The sequence below is a fragment of the Podarcis filfolensis genome (assembly GCF_964270895.1).
Source record: "Podarcis filfolensis genome assembly, chromosome: 3".
Taxonomy (NCBI): domain Eukaryota; kingdom Metazoa; phylum Chordata; class Lepidosauria; order Squamata; family Lacertidae; genus Podarcis; species Podarcis filfolensis.
The window spans coordinates 42,274,165-42,294,453 of record NC_139606.1 but is presented as its reverse complement, the minus strand read 5'-3'; the positions used below and the strand labels follow the sequence as shown (position 1 = coordinate 42,294,453).

The window sequence follows — 20,289 nt, the reverse complement described above, 5'->3', positions numbered from 1 at the left end:
AAATGATCCAGATCATATAGACAGAAGCCTTCACACATACAGTTATATGCATGGAGTCTCCTTTCTTGCAGACACATTTATGTGCAAGTGCCAGGGCCTTGGGCTAGTTAGCATGTGGGCAGAGCCAATTGGCACACCCACTCCTGTGACTTATAGAATGCATTAGTGTATCTGCCTGGATGCAGCTAATAAGTTCCCCATACAGACGTACCTTGGATCCCGAACGCCCTGGAACTTGGACATTTTGGCTCCAGAACGCCGCAAACCTGGAAGTGATTGTTCCAGTTTGCGAACATTCTTTTGGAATCTGAACGTCTGGTGCAGCTACCAGTTGGCCGCAGAAGCTTCCTGCAGCCAATCAGAAGCTGCTATTTGGTTTTTGAACATTTTGGAAGTCAAACAGGCTTTTGGAACGGATTCCGTTCGACTTCCAAGGTACGACTGTATTAGATTAATCCTGATAATGGAAAACAGTCTAGGTTAGAAAATCCCACACTACTGCTGGATTATGACTGTAGAAATTTTTAGAGTAATTTCCATTATTGCACAAAGGCATTATTAGATACCCATGGTGTATGGATGATAGTATGTAAGAAAAGGGTGTCAAACTGCTTAGGACAGTATAACCAAAAACTGTAATTATATAATTCTAAGAAGATGCTATATGCTCGGTGTAAGATTATGATTATTATTTTTCTAGTAATTCATCTCCTTAGGGCGTAGGCTGTATATGTTGGAATATCAGTGTAATTCAAGTCACATTGCAAGAGCTATTTAGAGCAAGTGAACATCACTATTGCATTCCTATTGCCATAAAATCAGGAATTGTTGCAGTTTATTGTACAAATAGTTGAAGCCTGCTGGCACAGTTTGGTTCCTAAATCTTAAGAAATGCCCCAGATTTAGAATTATTGTTCAGATACGTATGAGAGAGCTTGACAGAATAGGACAATGTTAATGTCTTAATTACAATTTTTTATCCTAATTGTATACAGTCCATTATTTTGGTCCATTATTTTTAAAAAACCTTATTTTGGTTGTTACATGAGCATGCTATTCAGAACCCTTATACAATGAATATATGGTCGTAATTCGCTATCCTGCATATCTTGCCTGTGACCCTCAGACTGTCTCTGCATCCTCACCTACTACAGTGGTGCCTCGCAAGATGAAAAGAATCCGTTCTGCGAGTCTCTTCGTCTTGCGATTTTTTTGTCTTGCGAAGCAAGCCCATTAGCGGATTAGCGCTATTAGCGGCTTAGCGGATCAGCTGATAAGCGGCTTAGCGGCTTAGCGGATCAGCTGATAAGCGGCTTAGCGGATCAGCTGATAAGCGGCTTAGCGATCAGCTGTTAAGCGGCTTAGCGGCTTAGCGGATCAGCTGTTAAGTGGCTTAGCGGATCAGCTGTTAAGCGGCTTAGCAGCTTGGGAAAAGGGGGGGGGAGGAAAAAAAACCCGCAGGAACTCGCAAGACATTTTCGTCTTGCGAAGCAAGCCCATAGGAAATTCGTTTTGCGAAGCACCTCCAAAACGGAAAACCCTTTCGTCTAGCGGGTTTTCCGTCTTGCGAGGCATTCGTCTTGCGGGGCACCACTGTACAAGTTGATTGAGCAAACAAAACTACCTGCAACAAAAAACAACAACCCAAAAAACTCAGGTGGGGCCCTCCCCGCCAACACCCTTGCCTTTCCAGTTTGTATAAGGGAATCTTTTCTATGCCATTTTTAACCTGGTTCTTTTCTTTTTTTTTTTTACTATATTTTCTTCTTCTTTTAATCCTTCTTTAATTTCTGTTCCTAAAACTGCATTCAAGATGCCTTTGCAGCTTCTCCTGGTGAAGCCCCTGCAGCAGCTGAAGGGGCAGCAGCACCAGCTACCCCAACCCCTGTAGCAGCAGCTCTTGATGCATGCTCAGGAAATGGTGGGTTCCATCTCATTAGCTAGTCCGTCATTGTCGTGTTTGTCGTACTGTTGAAATAAACTACATGGCAGTATGTTTGTCTCTCTCTCTTTCTCTCTCTCTCTCTCTCTCTCCCCCCCACCACCCTATAACTTCCTTTAATCTTTTCTCCAACAGCTTGGGAGGTAGTTCTAATCTATCAAGCAGCCCCCCCCCCCCGCAAATCTGTAGACCCCAGAGCATGTGTAGAGAAAATGTGGTTAATTTTTATTCTTTTCCAGTGAAGTTCCCCCCACCCCCTTTTTAACTGAAACATCCTAACAATGCCGAACGTTAAAGGTCAGTCAGTGGGTTTCTTCCTGTGGTTGCTACCATAACGTTATGACAGAGTTACTATAACTTTAGAAGCTTAAAAAAAACAACCTTATTTTTTAGGGGTGGGGTGGGGAAAGCTGTGTTTATTTACCCCATGGCAAAGATGGTGGAGGCTTAGCTAATGATCTTTTTGTGTTTTGTGTGTATGCATAATATATTATATATTTTTCTCTCTGTGTGTGTGTGGTTTTAATCCACACTCTGTGTGGTTTCTCCCCATCTCCCTCCCTACTGATCCCATGTATATATTGTGCCCTTTCCTTTTACAAGACCCCTTTGCCCCATCTGAAGGCAGTGCAGAGGCTGCTCCAGAGCTGGACCTCTTTGCTATGAAGCCCACCGAGACCAGCGTTCCTGTAGTTACCCCTACAACTAGTGCAGCCGCTTCAGTTCCCGCAACTACTCCTACTCCAGCTGCTGCCGTGGCCCCTCCAACCCCTGCTACTACTGCTACTACTACGGCCACTGCCACTACCACTACTGCTACCACGTCTGCTACTACCACTACCACCACCACCACTTCCTCCTCCGCTCCTACTCCTGCTCTAGATATCTTTGGTGGTAATTTGTTTTTAACTCTTTTTTGTTAATTAAAAAAGAATGTTTCTGGGGGAATTGATCCTGGATGTACAGCATATGCAAACAATCTTTTGCACGTGTACTGTTTGTGACAATTGGAAAGAAACAAAAAAAAAATTCCATGTTGGAGCTGCAAAAACTGCCAAGTCTTGTCTCCCAGAAATGAGTTAAAGACATGTGTGTTCTTGATCTTAGATTTGTTTGAGTCTGCACCCACTGATGCCTCTGCAGCACCTAAGCCAGACGCTACTCCTAGCATAGACCTGTTTGGTACAGGTAAAGAATAGTACTATCCTTTCCCTTAAAAACCCAAACTCCTCCTTCTCTTAATTGCTTTTCTATTTTGACCAGTATTTTGTGTGAAGCATCTCTCTCTGTTTCCAATCTTCATTTGTTTTCTACTTGGTTTTTCTTTGTCTTCTGCAAGATGCTTTTTCTTCTCCACCAACTGGAGCTTCTCCTGTGCCTGAGAGTTCTCTAACTGGTGATCTCTTATCTGGTGAGTGTGCTTGTTGCTTTCTCTCACATGACTTAGCACAACCCTTCCCTTCCCAAATTTGTTTCAATACAACTCAGTTTGAGCTGCTGAAGAGTCAGTGGTTACTTTCTTCATCGATACAAAGCTGATCTCTCCTCTGTGTGCATTTTCGTCAAAGTTTGAAGCAACTTGTGCAACAACATTTCCCAGAGTACTTGGAAAATTATTTCCAGGAAGTCCCATTGGGTTTGAATCTTACCACCTGCTATGTGTGGCAAGGACAATAAAGGTTGCAAGGAAGTCTGGAAAACAAAGAAGTGGCAGTGCTAAGCAGACTCCGTAGAGACCTGGAACTCAATAGAACTCCTGATTTAGTGGGCATACTTAAGATCATACTGCAGATGTGTCACGACAATGATTAGGATAAGTAGTAGTGGTAGCATGACTTGGTAGATACAGGGAATTTTGGGGGAAAGACTTGCATATGCAAATTTCTCCCTGTGATAAAAAATACTTTTGGGGTCAGTGAGTTGATTTCATAGATGAGACATTATCACAAGATGTCAGCTGAGTGATAAAATATATTTAAAATCCTTATGGGTATCAAGGAAAAATAATGTATGATAAAGTTTGTATGTATAGAAGATAAATAGAAATGGTCAAGGAAGTGTGTGTGTGTGTGGTGTTAAAATAGTTGCACTGCTTGCAAAATGCTTATTTAAAGTACTATAGTGGAAAGAACTAAATTTTGGATACTGCATGAGAAATGTAAAGGGAACACGTGTGCTGATATCTCTGAAGTCAATGTTTATTTACTGTGTTTTCATGGATCCAAGGTAGTTGGATCTCATCACTCCTGATTTGCTTATACTAAATATATCATGCTTACTGCAGTGGATGCATTTGCAGCACCATCGTCCCTGCCCACTGCCTCCCCAGCTAAAGTGGAGTCTTCAGGTGTGATTGACCTGTTTGGTGGTGGGTATTGTTCCTTCTCACCATTAGAGAACTTCACATTTCATTTCATTTCAGTTCCATTTCATTTTTCTTCACTAGAAATTAAAGTTCCTTAACAGTTTTGTTTGTTACAGTTTTTATGTTGTTACTGAATATGCATTTAAACTGTTTGCTATAAAATAAACCATTAGCCCTTTTTATTTATTCCATCATCTCTCCTGATTTCAGCAACATTTCATGCATGGAATTGCTTTCTTGCTTAAATAACTTGAATTATTACATTCTTCACCTACAGTGTGTATAGAGTGCTTTGCAGTGATGCTTTTATGTTGCTTGTGTGGTTTCTATTTCCAGCTGCCTAATATCTTTAAGTAACTAGCAAGGAATGGAGTTGAGAAACTTTTGTTGATGTGTTTTCAAATGGGAGACATATGTCAGTTGATTCCACTTCTGTGGAATTTGATACAAAAGGGCAAAATTGTGGAAGCTTATCATATTTTTACAAATTTGAGAATCTGAATTTGACTGTACCTTAATTATGCTTTTTCCATTCAATGCCTGGAAAATATTTCCCTCTAAAATATTTGCATACATGTGTATATTTTCTGTACAATCAAGCTTTCCGTCACTTTGCCAATGATGGCAGGGAAGGGAGGGTTGGTTTTTTTTGCAGAAAGCTGAGCTTCCATTTAGACAGAAATGGTGAACCTATGGCCTTCCAGCTGTTATTGGACCAGACTCCCATCATCCCTGACTACTAGCAATGTCAGCTGGGGCTGATGGGAGGAGCTGGAGTCCAGCAACATCTGGAATGCCACAGGTTTCTCCTTCCTTCAGCTAGACTGTACCTAAGTGATTTGCTTCAGATCAGCGAATGCAAACTGGTAATTCAGTAGGGTGGTATAGGATAGCTTTCTTTTGCTTTCTTCTGGAAGAGCTGTGATCAAAACTTACTAATATCCTTGGTGGTGGTTTTTCTACAGCCATGAAAAATGGCACTTGTCTTGTTTTGGTAGTCCAGGGTTGTGTGCTTTGCCCCAAACTTGTACATTAACCTACTCATTGTTTAAACCCTCTTGCCTTTTATTGCTGTCTCATGGAAATACCTATAGATGCTTTTGGAAGTAGTGCTCCTGAACCCCAGCCTGCAACCCAAGCTGCTTCTAGCTCCTCTGCTTCCGCCGACCTATTGGCTGGTAATGAAAAACAATTATGTGCCATTCTTAACGTCATGGTGGTAGTTTTTTTAAAAATATTTTTTAATATTTCTTTACTTGAGCACAGATATTGGGTGATCACTTACAGAAGCAGCAAGCTTCACTCCATTTGGTGCATTAGAAAACATGACTCTGAGCCAGGGGTGGGGAACATTAGGCCTCTGCAGTGCTAAATTCCTTCTGGGTAAGGGAAGTGGTTGAGGACCACCTGCTCAAGTGGGTGGAGTCAAAACACACACCACCTCTGTCTGTCATGTTCTCTCTCTCACTCACACACACACACACACACACACACACATACATGTAGAAACATGTTAGCTTGCCTTTCTTGGAACGCAGAGAAAAGAGGAAGCCATTTTTTTCAGTGCTAAAAGCTTAGCTGTAACTCAGTAGAATTTCACAGGGAAGTAGGAAGTGATGTGATGTGAGAAACCTGATATGGAGGCCTAGTAAGCCACTTTCAATCTACAGGCCAGAGATTTCTCACCACTGTTCTAAGCCAATAGAATTGTGTTGCTGCTAGTTCTGTTTAGCCAGTCAGGATGAAGAAGATATTTTTCTGTTCTACTGATGGCAGTGGAAAGCAAAGTATTTGCAGAGACATCATTTTGACGCTTTTCGTTAGCCTAAATTTATTCTATGAAACGTTTAATTAAACGAACTAGAGATTAATATCCTAAGAGTCCGCATGGTGCCATAGTTAGCATTAGACTAAGACCAGGGAGATCTTTTGGTTAAAATTCCCACTCTCTGATCATGGCACCACCTCCACTCATGCAGCGCAGTCTGTGTCACCCAGTTGTTCAGATCAAACGTGGTACATGTGCTTACAGGATATTTGATGTTGCCCCAAATTCCTTGAAGTAAAAATGGGATAAAATGTATTTGAATGAAACAAAGAACAACAAAAAGCCCTGACCTGAGAGAGGTTTGGCTGATTTGAGGCACACAAAATTAGGGGACGTAGTTATTTGCCTAAGATGCATGTCCAGAACAGAATTGTCTGTATTTGCACACCTCTAAAGAGAACACAAGAAATGCTATTCCAAGGGTGCCTTCCTGACAAGAACAATATTTCATCAAAGCCAACCTTTCATGTTTATAGTATAGAGGCATCCTTTTCTTGTGGAGGCAGTTCCACCTGGACCTCTAAAACGTATTGTAGAAAGTCCTTTCCCACAATGCATCCATTTCACGGGCTGCTCAGTAGCAATGCTCTCTGTTACTCATTATTAGTAGCAACGCCATTAGTAAGTAGCACGTTTACACCATAGATGCAATTGTGCTTGCTTTTTTGTGACTTTGATTAGGCTTCAGCAATAACATAAGTAAAGGCAGAGCTTTTAAAGCATGAAAGCGGAGGTGCCAAACATTTAGTTCTTGATTCATGCAGCGGCAGATATAAAAAGTTGGAAGTGTAGGGAAATCCAGGCCCTGGGTCTGAATGTGTCCCTTCAGGCCTCTCTAGCTGCCCCTCAGAATTCTCCCTAAGTTACACCCCTCAATGGACCCGATAGACGTTCTCCTTGAGGGCTTTTGCACAGCCAGATAGTGCCCTTGAACTCTGATAGCACCTCTTGCTTCCCTGGTTGAAGGATAGAGAGGGGTGTGTTTAATGTGTATAGAAACTAGCCTACTGTACAAAGCTAAAATTTGCATCCATTGCTCTGCCCACCACTAGCAGGTCTCCCCTGGAAGGCTGCCCAGAGGATAATGCAGCCCTTGGGTTGAAGGTGGTTTTCCACTCCTGCTTTGGCTTCTAGTTCTTGAAGGCTTTTATGGCTTTATCAGACCCTTAGTAATAAGACTGACTTAAGCCTTCTTAGCTGTATTATTTTGCCTTGCAGCCCAAAGGAAGCACATTACTGCTTCAGCCCTCTTCTCTTGCCTACTGCCAATTGTTTATTTTGCTCAAGTTAATGCAATGAGTGAAAATGGGGTTTATAATTGAAATGTGTGCGCAAATATACCCTCCAGCTTAGATAATTGCTAACTAACTCATGGCTGCTACGCAGATGACGATGTTTACGAATTTCTCAGAACTAATGCACTAGAAGGGCAGTAAAAGGAGTAGCAAAATATTGGAGTGTTCTCTGATTCAGAAAATGTACCTTGATAGTACAGTACACAAATATGTCAAAAGAGCAGGATAGCCATGTGTACCATAATGTGTCCAATGAGATCATATGTCCTTCACTGTATTATTCCTAGCTTGGGACACTTGCAGGCTCCAAACAATGAATAAAGCTGGTCTATATATTTCGCAAGTGATTATATAATTATTAGAGTTTCTTTTTCCCTCTAATGTAGAATCACAGCAAATGGTCAAAAGTAACTTTTGAGTTGTTGGCAGTAAGTGTGCAAGCTCTTACATCAAACCTTATCTCAGCTCTAAATTGATCTTGCAGCAATTAAGTACTGAAGGGAAGGAAATGATACAGCAAGCCACTTTGATCCCTAATAGTTTGATCAGGACAAGAGGGTTTTTTTTAGTATTAAGTCCTACCATAAAGTGTTCTGAGAGGATGGATGTGCAACAGTCCCCAGCTGTTCTGCTATGTAAAGCAAGAAATAGTACCATGTATCCAAAAATTTGCTTTGCCCCTTAAGAGTATTCAGATCTGTGTGTGCTGGCCAGCTTTTAGTAGTTATCTAATTACTTTCTCATTTCTCCCTCCTTCATTTTTCCACAGGTTTTGGGGGTTCTTTTATTGCTCCTTCTCCTTCACCTTCCCCTGTTACTCCAGCTCAGGCTAATATACTACAGCCCAATTTTGAAGCTGCTTTTGGAGCATCACCCTCACCTTCTCCTGGCGGCACTTCCTTTGATCCCTCAGGTGAGTTGGGGTGTTTTGTTTTTGTGAACAAAATGCTGATTTCATTTATGAGATGAGATGCTGTTACAACTCTACCTGATGTGCAAAAGGGCATTCAGAAGGATTTCTTTGGAGGCTTAAAAATTTCCTGCCTTGTGCTCCTTTGAAATGGGTAAACGTTTAGCGCAGTGTAAATTGAAGCAAAGTTCCTGTCACGCAGTTGTCTTTCGTAGGGTTTAAACACAGATCAAACCAAAGTCCTCTCTTTGCATGTGCATGTTTGTTTAAAGGAAACTCCTGAAACTGCAGACACTTTGTACTGTTTATTCAGTATATGGATGTGTGGTCTTGCTATTTTTGCTGAGCCTTTTCCAAGCGTGCATGGCACAAAAATGTTAGATATAATGGACTTCCAGGGTGTTCTTCCCTTGACATAAAGCTTAACCTTTCATCACTGCTCTGTCGTTTTCTGTTTGTATCTCTTTCATTCTATACTTTCATGCTGGGGCCTTGCTACAAATTTGCAATTTGGGTGAGTTCTGCAACAGAATAAATAAAAACAAAATATTTTAGTATTGCTTTGCTTTATTTGATCGCTTGTCGGAGCATAGTGCAAGTCGGCTTACTAACATTGGCATGCACATCTGATGTGAATAGGTGTACTCACCATGTAATGTTGGTCTGGCTTAGAAATTGCTACCTAATTAGGTATAATGGGATGAGATCCTCTGGGTTGTGGTATATTTTTCCAAATGTGATATTTTAGCTGGAAAAGTTAGGCCAATCCATGGCAATATTATATTCTTTCTGATACCTTCTAAAGCAAAACTTTTAAAGGGAAAAATATAACCCACTATCCTAGCTTGTAGATGTCAGAAATAAAATACTTTTGTGGTTTGGAAAACTTACTGTGCAGTTAGTTTTCCAATGGACGTCACAATAGGCTTATTGATACTTCTGTCCCAGGAATTCTTACTACAAGTTATCTTCTCTGGCTTTCTTACCCTTGTTTAATGTTGAGCAGGTTTTATGTTTTGCAATTTTCTTTGCACCCACAACTATCCATTCTTCCTGACACACTTAATGTGTACTGTTACAAGAACTACCTAGACAATCCCAAGGAGAATTGGCCAGATGTTTGCCATAAAGTATGCTGAGATAGAAATTGGAGGTCAAAAATACTTGTTATAGAGAAAATTCAAGGAGATATTCTGAAACTTCCCATGTTTGCCTGCCAGAAGCAATAAAACCATTGCCATATGGTGTCCCTAATTTTCTCTTCGCCATATGTAAAAACTAAATGTGGGGTAGTTCAGATGTTTTTGAAGGGAGAAAGATTAAAAAGTTGGCTACAGAGAATTAAACTTAGGGATATCATAGTTATTGAATGTAGTTTATGAAAAGACTATCTGATGGCAATTCCTTCCACATCTGCAATTCTGCGGCAATCACAATTCATTTCAGTAGTTACCTAACTCCATGCTTTCTTTTCTGGTCTTAGAAAGCTGATTGGCAAGTGGACTGTGATACCTTGAATTAATACACAAATAGAGGCCTACTGTCTAGTTCAGTTGTTCTTCCCACCACAGGGAAAAATGAAGGGATGGAGTGTGCAAGTCTGAGACCTACTCCTAACCTCTCCCAAGGACTATTCTGGGGGGAAACAGTGTCCAGACAGACACCCTGTTTGACATTTCAGAATGTAACAAAGACCCCATAGAAGATTCTTGTAGTATAATAATACGTGGTCTTGTCTTGATTTTTTTTAAAAAAAACAACAACCCATAACTTCATTTCTCTTTCCATCTGAATTCATGGTAATGGTATTGGAAGCTAAGCAGTGTTGAAATGCAGGGTATTCTACATCTTAAGAGGTTTCCAAGGTAAAATACTAGTCATTATTTGGATCTCTTCAGATTATTCATTAGAATAAATTATATACAAGATTAGAGTAAGATTCAGTGTGTTAGCCAGATAGCTTGCATGCATGCCTTCCATTGGCATTACATTAACATTAAATCTATGTGATGGTGGTACTAAGATCTGTAGTGATTGTATGTGTTACGAAGTTCATGGTTTGACCATTTTGGATGTCAGTTGCCTCGACCCATGTTAACCCAGGCCGTGCTTTACAAAAGATTGGTGCCCTAAACTACTGCTCTTTTTTAATCTACAGTGTTTGATGGCTTAGGTGACCTCCTTATGCCAACTATGGTGCCATCTGGTCAACCGCTCTCTGCTTCAGGAATAGCCGCCTCTTCTACTTCAGCTGCAACCAAAGGCATTGGAAGTGATCTTGATTCCTCTCTCGCAAACTTAGTAGGGAGTAAGTTTGGGAAACTTCAGTGCTTGGAAGTGGGTTTCGCTTTGTTTTTTTCGGTGACCCATGGTGTATCGTACTAATCAGTTGGACATGATTTACACTCAGTGTGCCTCTGTTGTGTATCTCTTCAATAGTTATTGCAGAAGGATGTGTTTCTTCCCCTATAGGAAGACAAAGTGATGAGGTTTTCATTTTCTGTGTGACAGGAAATTCCTGTTCTCGTCCTGAACTTGTGACACTGAAGCATATACAACACTTTTTATATTGCTGAGTTGGCTCAATTCTACAAGTTAAGCAAATCACTTGAAGACATTTTTTTTTTAAATTAGATAGTAAATGGAAGAATAATAGTTCAAATAAAATTGCTCACATTCCTAAGAGTAGCGTTTAAAATGAGAAGTAGAAAATTAAATTTGTGGTTACATGGATGGCCAGTAAATGCTACCTAAAATAAGCATTGATTTCTGGCTTTACCTTATGCTTCAGAGATTAACACTCAGATGACAGTAATAAAGGCCATGTGTTTGCATGAAGATGCCCAGAACAGATAGGATTATGAAATTGCATCTCAGTGTTGCATCTGTCCTTGAATAGTGTGAGAAACCTTTTTGATATATTGTGCGTTATTTTCATTTCAGTCACTTTTTTATAGCTGAATAAATGCTGCTTAAGTCTGTTGACCCTTAATGATTCAATGAGCTCAAAATTGCATTCATTAGTCAGTGGTTTCATTAAGTCAAGAATGGAGAACCTGTGGCCTTCCAAATGTTGAATCCCCTTTCCAATCATTCCTGACCACTAGTCATGATAACTGGAAATGTTGGGAGTCCAACACCATCTAGAGGAGAGTTTCTCAAACGTGCATCTCCACCTGTATTTGTACTACAAGCTAGGAGGACCACTGGTCAGGGATGATGGAAATTGTGGTCCAAACCTCGATCTAGAGAGTCACTGGTTCCTCAGAACTGCTGCTAGATGGCAACTGAACCAATTCTCCAACTCATAAAGCTGTCTTATACCATGTTTCCTATGTATCAAATGATCAGGCATATTTTGGTCATTGTAAGAACTGTTGAAATAGATGTTGATATCTTTATATGCAAGTTGGGCAAAACTGTTTTCAAATTACCTTTCCATCTTTGCAGATCTTGGAATTTCTGGTACAACATCAAAGAAGTAAGTAGCTAGTAAAATCAAAATTCCAGACGTGAATATACTGTACTTTTTACTGACTGACTTTGCATTTGTGGTGCTTCTATTTATTAGTAGTATTTTTAATGAAACTTCTGCTTCTGCTTCCCTATAAACAGTGGCGGAGCTTCATGCTCTGGCACTGGGGAGCGGAGAGCAGGGCTGGCGCGTGTCCTGGGGGTGGGGCGCGCCGGCCGCAGGGGCAGGGCGCCCGGGGGGGCAGCCACAATGGCACCCTACTGGGATTGCGCTGCTGGGGGCGGTGCACTCCCCTCACACTCCTCTTGGTTATGTATTCTTTTAAATCCATTCTTTGGAAAGATGACAAAAATAGAATGGTCCTGTCAGTAAAAACCTGGTCTCTTATGGCAGAATGGACTGCTAGTACTTCTCTCCACAGTTTCATAAGCGAAAGCTTTATGAATTGCTGTATTTTCCATTGCATACTGAAGATTAAGGAACACTGTACAGGCATACCTCAGAGGTGTTGCGGGTTTGGTTCCAGACCGCCACAATAAAGCTAATATTGTAATAAAGCGAGTCACACACACACAAAATTGTTTCCCAGTGCAGGTAAAAGTTATGCTTGCATTACACTGTGGTCTATTAAGCCAGGCCCCCAAGGCTGCAGGGGGGGAGGGAGGGAAACCAGCGCTATGCCAGCTGCACTCCCATGGCCAGAAAGTGGCAGCGGTAGCAGAAGGCTTCCTTCCGCTGGAAGTGGCAGGCTGCCTACAGCTGCACCCGCCTCCTTTTAAGGAGCAATATCTGCAATAAAATGCAAAGTGAAGCACAATAAAATGAGGTATACCTGTATTTCATTTTGTAATCTAAATGCCAGTAGTAGTGCAAATCTAAACATTGCTTTTGTTCCAGCCCAAAATATTGCACTATTTCCAGTTCTGTCTCTTAGCTGGTTGGTTGGTTGATTGATTAGCATTCAAAATCATTGTCTGTTTTAGGGGAGATCTTCAGTGGAACGCAGGAGAGAGGAAGTTGACAGGAGGAGCCAATTGGCAACCCAAAGTAGCACCTGCAACATGGTCAACTGGCGTTCCTCCAAGTGGCCCAATGGTATGTAGTGTTGTTGATACTTCTTATTTTTAGTGAAACGCATATGAATTGATCAACTGTTTCAATAGACTCTGCCACAAGCAAGAGCTTTGTCACCCTAGAAAACCATTATTTTGGGCTGGATTGTCTGAAGTCTGTTTACACTAATGTTAGAAAGTTTAGGAAATGTATATCCCATCCTACTATTGTTTAAATTATGTAGTTATCTTATCATTTGTTCCGGAAGCATAACACTTCCTTAGTGTTTGAATGAAAGCATGTTTTCAATTTTTGCCTCCTGTACCTTTAGTATAAATGCTTTTGTTCACTATACCCAACCTTACTTCAGAGAATAATCCAGAGTGCTAACAAACCATGGGAAGCTAGAATATTTGTTGAAATCACTGTTGTTAATAGTGTTGTTGGTTGTTGTGAAACAATCCACCACCTTGGGACAGCAGTCTGAAATATAAAAGCTTTCAAATTAAACAAGAAAATATTCAGCCAATATTCTAAAACAGTAAAGAGACAGGGCCTGGCAAATCTCAATTTATTCCATGGGGTAGGCACCACTCCATAGAAAGCTCTGCCTCTGGTTGCTGCCCACTGCTTGACTAGCCTCAGGGCTGCATAATATGAAACAGAGTGTCCAGTGATGATCTGGGGAAGAACATATGGAAGAAGCCATTTGTTGTGGTCCCCTGCCCCCAAGTCATTTAAGGCTATAAAGCACCTTGAATTGAGCCAGGAAATGAACTGGCAGCCAGTGCAGTAAAAACAAGATAAGCATGGTGTGATCAGAATGCCTAGCTACAGTATCCTAGTGCCACATTTTGCACCTCTTGCCATCACATGGCGACAGTATGGCCAGTTCAAGACCCAGCACGTTTCAGAGTTCTAGATTGTGGCAGTTTAGTGGAAAGGGGTTGCACACAAGGCGGGAACTGGGGCCAAAGTCACTGTGTTCGGATCTGGCTATGAGCCTGTCTGCTTGAGAAACAAGTGAATAACGTAGAGAAGTTGAATATTTTCAAAGGTAGCTCTGAATAAACCCAGAACTTTGTAACATTCGACAAACTAAATTGATGACTGTATGTTAGGTTTTTTTTATTGTATAACCCGTAAATCCTTGAGACTTACGTGAAAGGCGAGTTAACAAGGAAGAGGAGGATAATTGCTGGATGTCAGCTTTTAATACAATTAATCTGTCCTGTGTTGATTTAACTTTGGCAGGATGTGGAAATGGCAGGATGGGCTTCTGCAACGAGTGTTGAACAGTGACTTAATGTTGGAAGTGAGTGTGTGCATGCGTTCATATCTGTATAATCTGTAATCAGTGTCTGGTGTTTGTTATTCTGGTTTCTAGACAGGATCTGGAGCTCCAGCAGGTGCTGCCCCTCCTACATCAGGTGCCCCCCCTGCACAGCCTGCACCAGGATTTGGGATGGTGAGTGACATTTAATAATAGAGATTGTACTTGATCAGTTATTTTCTTAAAAAACAAAACAAAAAAACAATGACAGGAAGGATTGCCACCACCTGCCACTTAACCTTTGCTTCCTTTTTAAGTTGCTTATGGCCAAGACTTGTATATTTTGCCCTTTTTTATAAAAAAAAGTCAGCATTCAGCAGGAGGAAAAACAGAAGTCAGCCCACATTACTGTTTTTGTAACCTTGCTTAACTTGGATATTCTACATGCTTCTGGAAGGAGCAAGAAAACTATGCAGAACTCTGAAGCTCTGCCCCAGGAATCTTTCCTCGGTCCTGCCTTCTTAGTTTTCATCAGACATTTGTCACACACTGAAGTTTATCATTTGAACCTTGAAGACCAGGAACACGTTCCCTTTAAAAAGAATACATCTGATGCCAATCGATGCACCGAACACCAATTTCTATGCTTGTCACTGCACAATACACAGTGCACTGCATAAGGAGTTTGCTGGGGTTTGCTAACAGATTACAAAGGGTGTTGGTCTTCATCTGGTTGGTTAGGACTCAGTAATGGATTACAGCCTGATCTAAGGTGGCAGCACTACCACCATACAGATAGATAGATAGTAGTAGTAGAAGAAGAAGAAGAGGAAGAAGAAGAAAATAAGTCCCACAATGCATGCTTGGGTTAAAGGTGAGTCCCAGGTCTGAAAAAGTTGACAACTACTGGCAATAGGGCATACAACCTACTTGAAGTGTGCATTGTTGTTGTTGAGATTTGATTTTTGTATAGTGGAAATCTGGCACACTCATAGGACTGTGCATACCTGAAAGGATGGAGGCTAGCAGTACCTGTCTTGCCAAGATGTTGTCAGTCAGCTAAGACTCAAGCTTGCCTTGTTTGTACTGCACGCATCATTCATTGTTCTCTTAATACTTCCCAGCAACCTCCTGGATCAGGTGTCCCAATGATGCCACAGCAGCCAGTTATGTACGGACAGCCTATGATGAGGCCGCCATTTGGAGCAGCTGCAGCAGCTGGTGCACAAGTAAGGGCTAACAATTTCTCTCTAGAAGGTCTTTTATTATTATTATTATTTGAGCAGCTTAGCTTTTATGTCTCCTCTTTTGACCTGTGACCCTCTCCTGTATTTTCAGCAATTTACCTTTTAAACTCCTTTGAGTGTTTTAAACATTTAAATTATTACAGTCGTACCTTGGAAGTCGAATGGAATCCGTTCCGGAAGTCCGTTCAACTTCCAAAACATTCGGAAACCAAAGCTCGGCTTCTTGATTGGCTGCAGGAAGCTCCTGCAGCCAATGGGAAGCCTTGTCGGACGTTTGGCTTCCAAAAAAAGTTCAAAAACTGGAACACTCACTTCCGAGTTTTGATTGTTCGGGAGCCGGAATATTCGACTCTCAAGACTCCCCACAGTACGACTGTATTACAATATATTTTGGCTTCCATGCAGAGCAGTTGTATTTCTGCAGTAATACAAAATGCTTGCATGCCACTTTCCTTTAGCAGAAGAAAATGGGTTTATTGCATCCATTTTCTTTTGTGATTGTAGTTGCTATCCTCAATACAAGTTAGGTAAATAAATCATCAAGTAAAAAATATATAAATAGTAAAATGCATTAGTTTGTACTCAACATCATCAAACTGGAGAAGATAAAGTTCCTTTCTAAACAAAACAGCGTTCTGGGTCAGGGAGCTCCATGAAGCAGGTGCCATGTTGGAAAAGGCCCTGCCATCCTCCTAGATTATACTTCTATTACAAGGGAGCACTAAAGCAGGATCTCTGTTCCAACGGCTGGATTAAATGTAAATTACTGAAAACTTCTTCTGTTGGATATAAACCTCTATCTCCTCATTTGTCTTCAAACTTACCTGCCAGTACTGACTGCAGGAATCACAACTTAAGTGCAGAAGTATACCCGCTACAGTGTGTTCCATCCCTAGATATGCTTAACTTAAAATGTGTCTAAAGTAAGTTACATCTGTGGGACAGGTGTAACATTGGAATGGTTTTCATCTTCAATCTACTGCATCTTAATTTTGTTCGTAGGTGAATCCTAATATTTATCTTACCGTTGTCCTTATACTCTACTCTTCTCTTCTCTCTCTTTTTTGTTTGTGTGTTTGTTTCATGCTCTTCTTGACTGATGGGAAACCCGTTAAGCTCTCTCCAAGTCCTACACCTGCCACTCAGAGTCCCAAAAAACCACCATCAAAGGACCCATTAGCGGATCTTAACATCAAGGATTTCTTATGAACTGTTTAAGGTATAGGATTGCTGGACCTATTTACTTACTTGAACTTTCTTTTCTGGCATTTGCTTAGGTGACTGAAGTCAAATGACTAATTTTTCTTAAGTTTGGAAGGTTTTAGCAGTGGGCTTCCAAATATTACTGGTTTCCTGTGCATCGGCAACATTTGGTGTCCCCATGCCTCTCGCCTTCCTTCCCAAGTCATTGTTTATGTTAGATCTTACAATGATTTATGTGGAAATTATTCAGTTTGGCTGTGTATTTTTTTGATGTTTTATTTATTGTTTATGACTACTTTTGTTATGTTGTAAATGTATTTTTTCATGTTGTAAGCCGCCTTGACCATGGTTTGAACTATGGAAAGGCGGCATACAAATAAAAATTATGTTTGTATCTTGGTAATGCCAGATCATGAAACTAATTCAAATGCTTGTTGCTTAGTTTTTCTCTTTTGCTCTCTCTCTCTCTCTCTCTCCCCCCCCCCCTCCGAACTTCCACAGCTGTAGTTTTCTGTCAGGATAACTGAAGATGCAAGCTTGGAATCTACAAACAAGACTTTTGTTGCTCGGAGTTGTCCAAGTGAGCCACCACTACCAAACCCAGTGCTTACAGATTTCTCTCCTACTTCCAAAACGTGTAGCACAGCTGTGAAAGTGAACATTAGGAATGTGTACTATCTTAGTTGTTATCCCTCTTCTCTCTCTCTCTCTTTCTCAGTTTGTGTACTTGGGTTATTATTTATGTGTTTTACAACTTTAAACAATGGATGTATGTTTCTGATGCCTTCTTAGTGCTTTTCTGAACCTATCCAATAGGGACAGACTATGCAGCTGTTGTGTGGTGAGCCATTTGGAGCGATGTGTCTGTGTTTCTGGAGGTCTCCGTGTAAATAACTTTGGCAAACCTTCTAAATTTTTTCCCTTTTGAAGTCCAGTTTCTCTTGTATATCTGTTATACAAAATAATAGTGTAATGATACCAAGGTAGTAAGAAAAAAACACTCTCAATCCTACAAACTCTTTTTGTGTGGAAAACGTCCCCCCCCCCCAAATGCAGGATTCTGAATTTGTTGTGGAATATGTTTTATTTTTGTGGCACTGTACATGTTAAAGATAATTTTAAAAAGTAATATAAAAGAGAGCTCCCATTTAATACATCTTCTTTCAAGTTCCTTTGCAAAGAATTTTTTTTTCAAAAAAAAAATTGAACATACCTTATCAAATTTATTTTAAAATATTTAAGGGACTTTTGTTTCCCATTTTAAAACCAGCTTATTTATCAGCTCTTATTTTAAATGCACTGAAAATAAGTAAAGGGCAAGTTCCTTGCCATGTTGCTAAGAGGGGGAAAAAAATCCTAGCTGGGCAGACATTTTAAGGATTGTCAGGTTAATTAGGTCGCTCAGTGTATCTGTTGGCAAATCATGAATAATTTTTATTTTATTTTTTATTTAGCTTTTATGTACATCAGTTAGTTTGGTGCTTCTATGTATAAGCCTTGGACTAGTAGTGTTTTTTCCATCCCCATACACCGCTGTGTATCTTCCGTACTGTCTGTGATTAGAGGTTGCACTAAACTGGAAAACTGCACCCTTTACTGTAAACAGAGAAAAAAATTGTGTTCCTTTAAACGTTTTAGTTTGTTCTCTCCTACTGTTTGTGCTGATGGCTTGGCTTAAGATTTTTGACTCCTTAATAAGGTCACTGTTGATCAGTGTTACAAGTGGCTTGGCAGCTCTTTGTAAAAGCATATTAGGTTGGAAAGATGTTCACCTAAGTCTTTCAAATTAACTATTTAATCAATATATGGTACCATTTTTAAAAAGTGGTTGTATCTGAACTTATTGTGGGGATAACATACACTGTAATGGCAGAGAGTTAGAGAGAGAGAATTTCAAAGTGGGTTTTCTTTGTATTTTGATTTGAGAAAAACCCAGTGCATGTGTACCCTCTGAGATGCAATAAAACACCTTGATCAAAGTAAATTAAAACACAAAAGTTGTGTCCTTTGATTGTTGCTCTGACTTCGCCATTTGGTGCTTCTCGTAGGGACACAATAGCTGCTGACTACAGTTTGACATGCTTGTTCAGAGCAGGAGAGGTCTTGCTCTTTGAGTCTGCTGGCATTTTAAATCTGACAGCTGCTAGAGAATTCTCCAGCCTACTAAAGCAATTGTGACTGGCAGTACAACCATATGCCTTTTTTGCTCAGAAGTCAGTCTTGCTGTATTCAATGAGGCTTACTCCCAGGAAAGTGAACCAGAAGAAGGTAAGAAGGTGAGGAAAAGGGAGGTATATGAGCAATAGTGAGAGAGAGTGTGATCTATGGATGCATGGGGTGTGTTTTGAGAGTGAGAAGGAGCAACTATGGATTTGAGGGGCTGGGTCTGACCCAAATCCACTCTAGCTCGTGGATCACAAGGTTCTGTCACAAAAAAGTCCCATAAGCCCCCACCATCACCCCCCAAAACCCCGCACCTTGGTCTATAATAGTACCAGAGAATACAGTGGTACCTCGGGTTAAGCACTTACCGTATTTTTCGCTCTATAAGACGCACCAGACCACAAGACGCACCTAGTTTTTGGAGGAGGAAAACAAGGGGAAAAAATATTCTGAATCTCAGAAGCCAGAACAGCAAGAGGGATCGCTGCACAGTGAAAGCAGCGATCCCTCTCACTGTTCTGGCTTCTGGGATAGCTGCGCAGTCTGCATTCGCTCCATAAGACGCACACACATTTCCCCTTACTTTTTAGGAGGGAAAAAGTGAGTCTTACAGAGCAAAAAGTACGGCAATTCATTCCAGAGATCCGTTCTTAACCTGAAACTGTTCTTAACCTGAAGCACCACTTTAGCTAATGGGGCCTTCCGCTGCTGCCGCGCCGCCGGAGCACGATTTCTGTTCTCATCCTGAAGCAAAGTTCTTAACCTGAGGTACTATTTGTCAAACAATAGGATCAATACGGACCGTCGTGAATGACCTGTGAATGTAGCTTCAAAAACTAGGACTGGATATGAAGTAAGTGGTAATGTGAACATACCCATAGTGACCAGAATTATATATACATAGCTATTGTTCAGTCATACAATATATTATAGAGACATTATGAGATCGATTGTTTTTGATGCCTTGCCAATAGCAGCTGCATATTGAGTCAACACTTCCATTGCACTCTCCACCACAACCCCAAGATACCTTTCCTGATTAGTCTCACTGCTAGCTCAGACCTCCCCCCTTCCTCTTCTCTGTGTATAAAATCGGGGTGGGGGTTAGCCCCATGTGCATCACTGCTCATCTCTTAAAGTATGAACACATCAAAAGATGTAGTCCCAATACAGATCCTTGGAAGAACCCCAATTCTATCTTCTGCTTTGAGAAGTCTGCATTTATTCCTACTCCCTGCTTCCTGTTATTTAACTAGTGAGCAATCCATAAGAGGACTTCTATATTTATCCTATGACTTTTAAATTTGCTCAGGAATCTTTAGTGAAGGACTTTAAAGTCCAGGTAAAGAGTGTCCACCGGTTCGATCTTATCCATATGCTTGTTGACACTCCTAAAGGTTAGTGAGATGGGTTGGGACTTTCCAGAAGAACATGTTGCTACTGCTTGATTGTTTTATCTTAGCACTTTTCACCGAAGCTTTCCTTAAACAATGTTTTTCATCAAAACAGGCCTGTAATTGCCTGGATCCCTTTTT

At 40.8% G+C, this 20,289-nt stretch overlaps 1 protein-coding gene across 1 annotated transcript in view; it reads left to right on the top strand.

Annotated features, from left to right (window-relative positions):
- The window catches only part of SNAP91 (synaptosome associated protein 91), a 66,776-nt gene extending 48,188 nt beyond the window's left edge, over positions 1–18,588 (top strand). The window contains exons 16-29 of the mRNA XM_083608227.1: positions 1,814–1,921; positions 2,546–2,836; positions 3,050–3,130; positions 3,282–3,353; positions 4,227–4,310; positions 5,402–5,485; positions 8,200–8,343; positions 10,499–10,648; positions 11,791–11,821; positions 12,799–12,910; positions 14,256–14,336; positions 15,266–15,370; positions 16,505–16,607; positions 17,093–18,588. Coding sequence (XP_083464353.1) covers positions 1,814–1,921; positions 2,546–2,836; positions 3,050–3,130; positions 3,282–3,353; positions 4,227–4,310; positions 5,402–5,485; positions 8,200–8,343; positions 10,499–10,648; positions 11,791–11,821; positions 12,799–12,910; positions 14,256–14,336; positions 15,266–15,370; positions 16,505–16,597 — 1,436 coding nt within the window. The 3' untranslated portion in view covers positions 16,598–16,607; positions 17,093–18,588. The remainder of the gene's footprint in view (positions 1–1,813; positions 1,922–2,545; positions 2,837–3,049; positions 3,131–3,281; positions 3,354–4,226; positions 4,311–5,401; positions 5,486–8,199; positions 8,344–10,498; positions 10,649–11,790; positions 11,822–12,798; positions 12,911–14,255; positions 14,337–15,265; positions 15,371–16,504; positions 16,608–17,092) is intronic.
- The last annotated feature ends 1,701 nt before the right edge of the window (positions 18,589–20,289 follow it).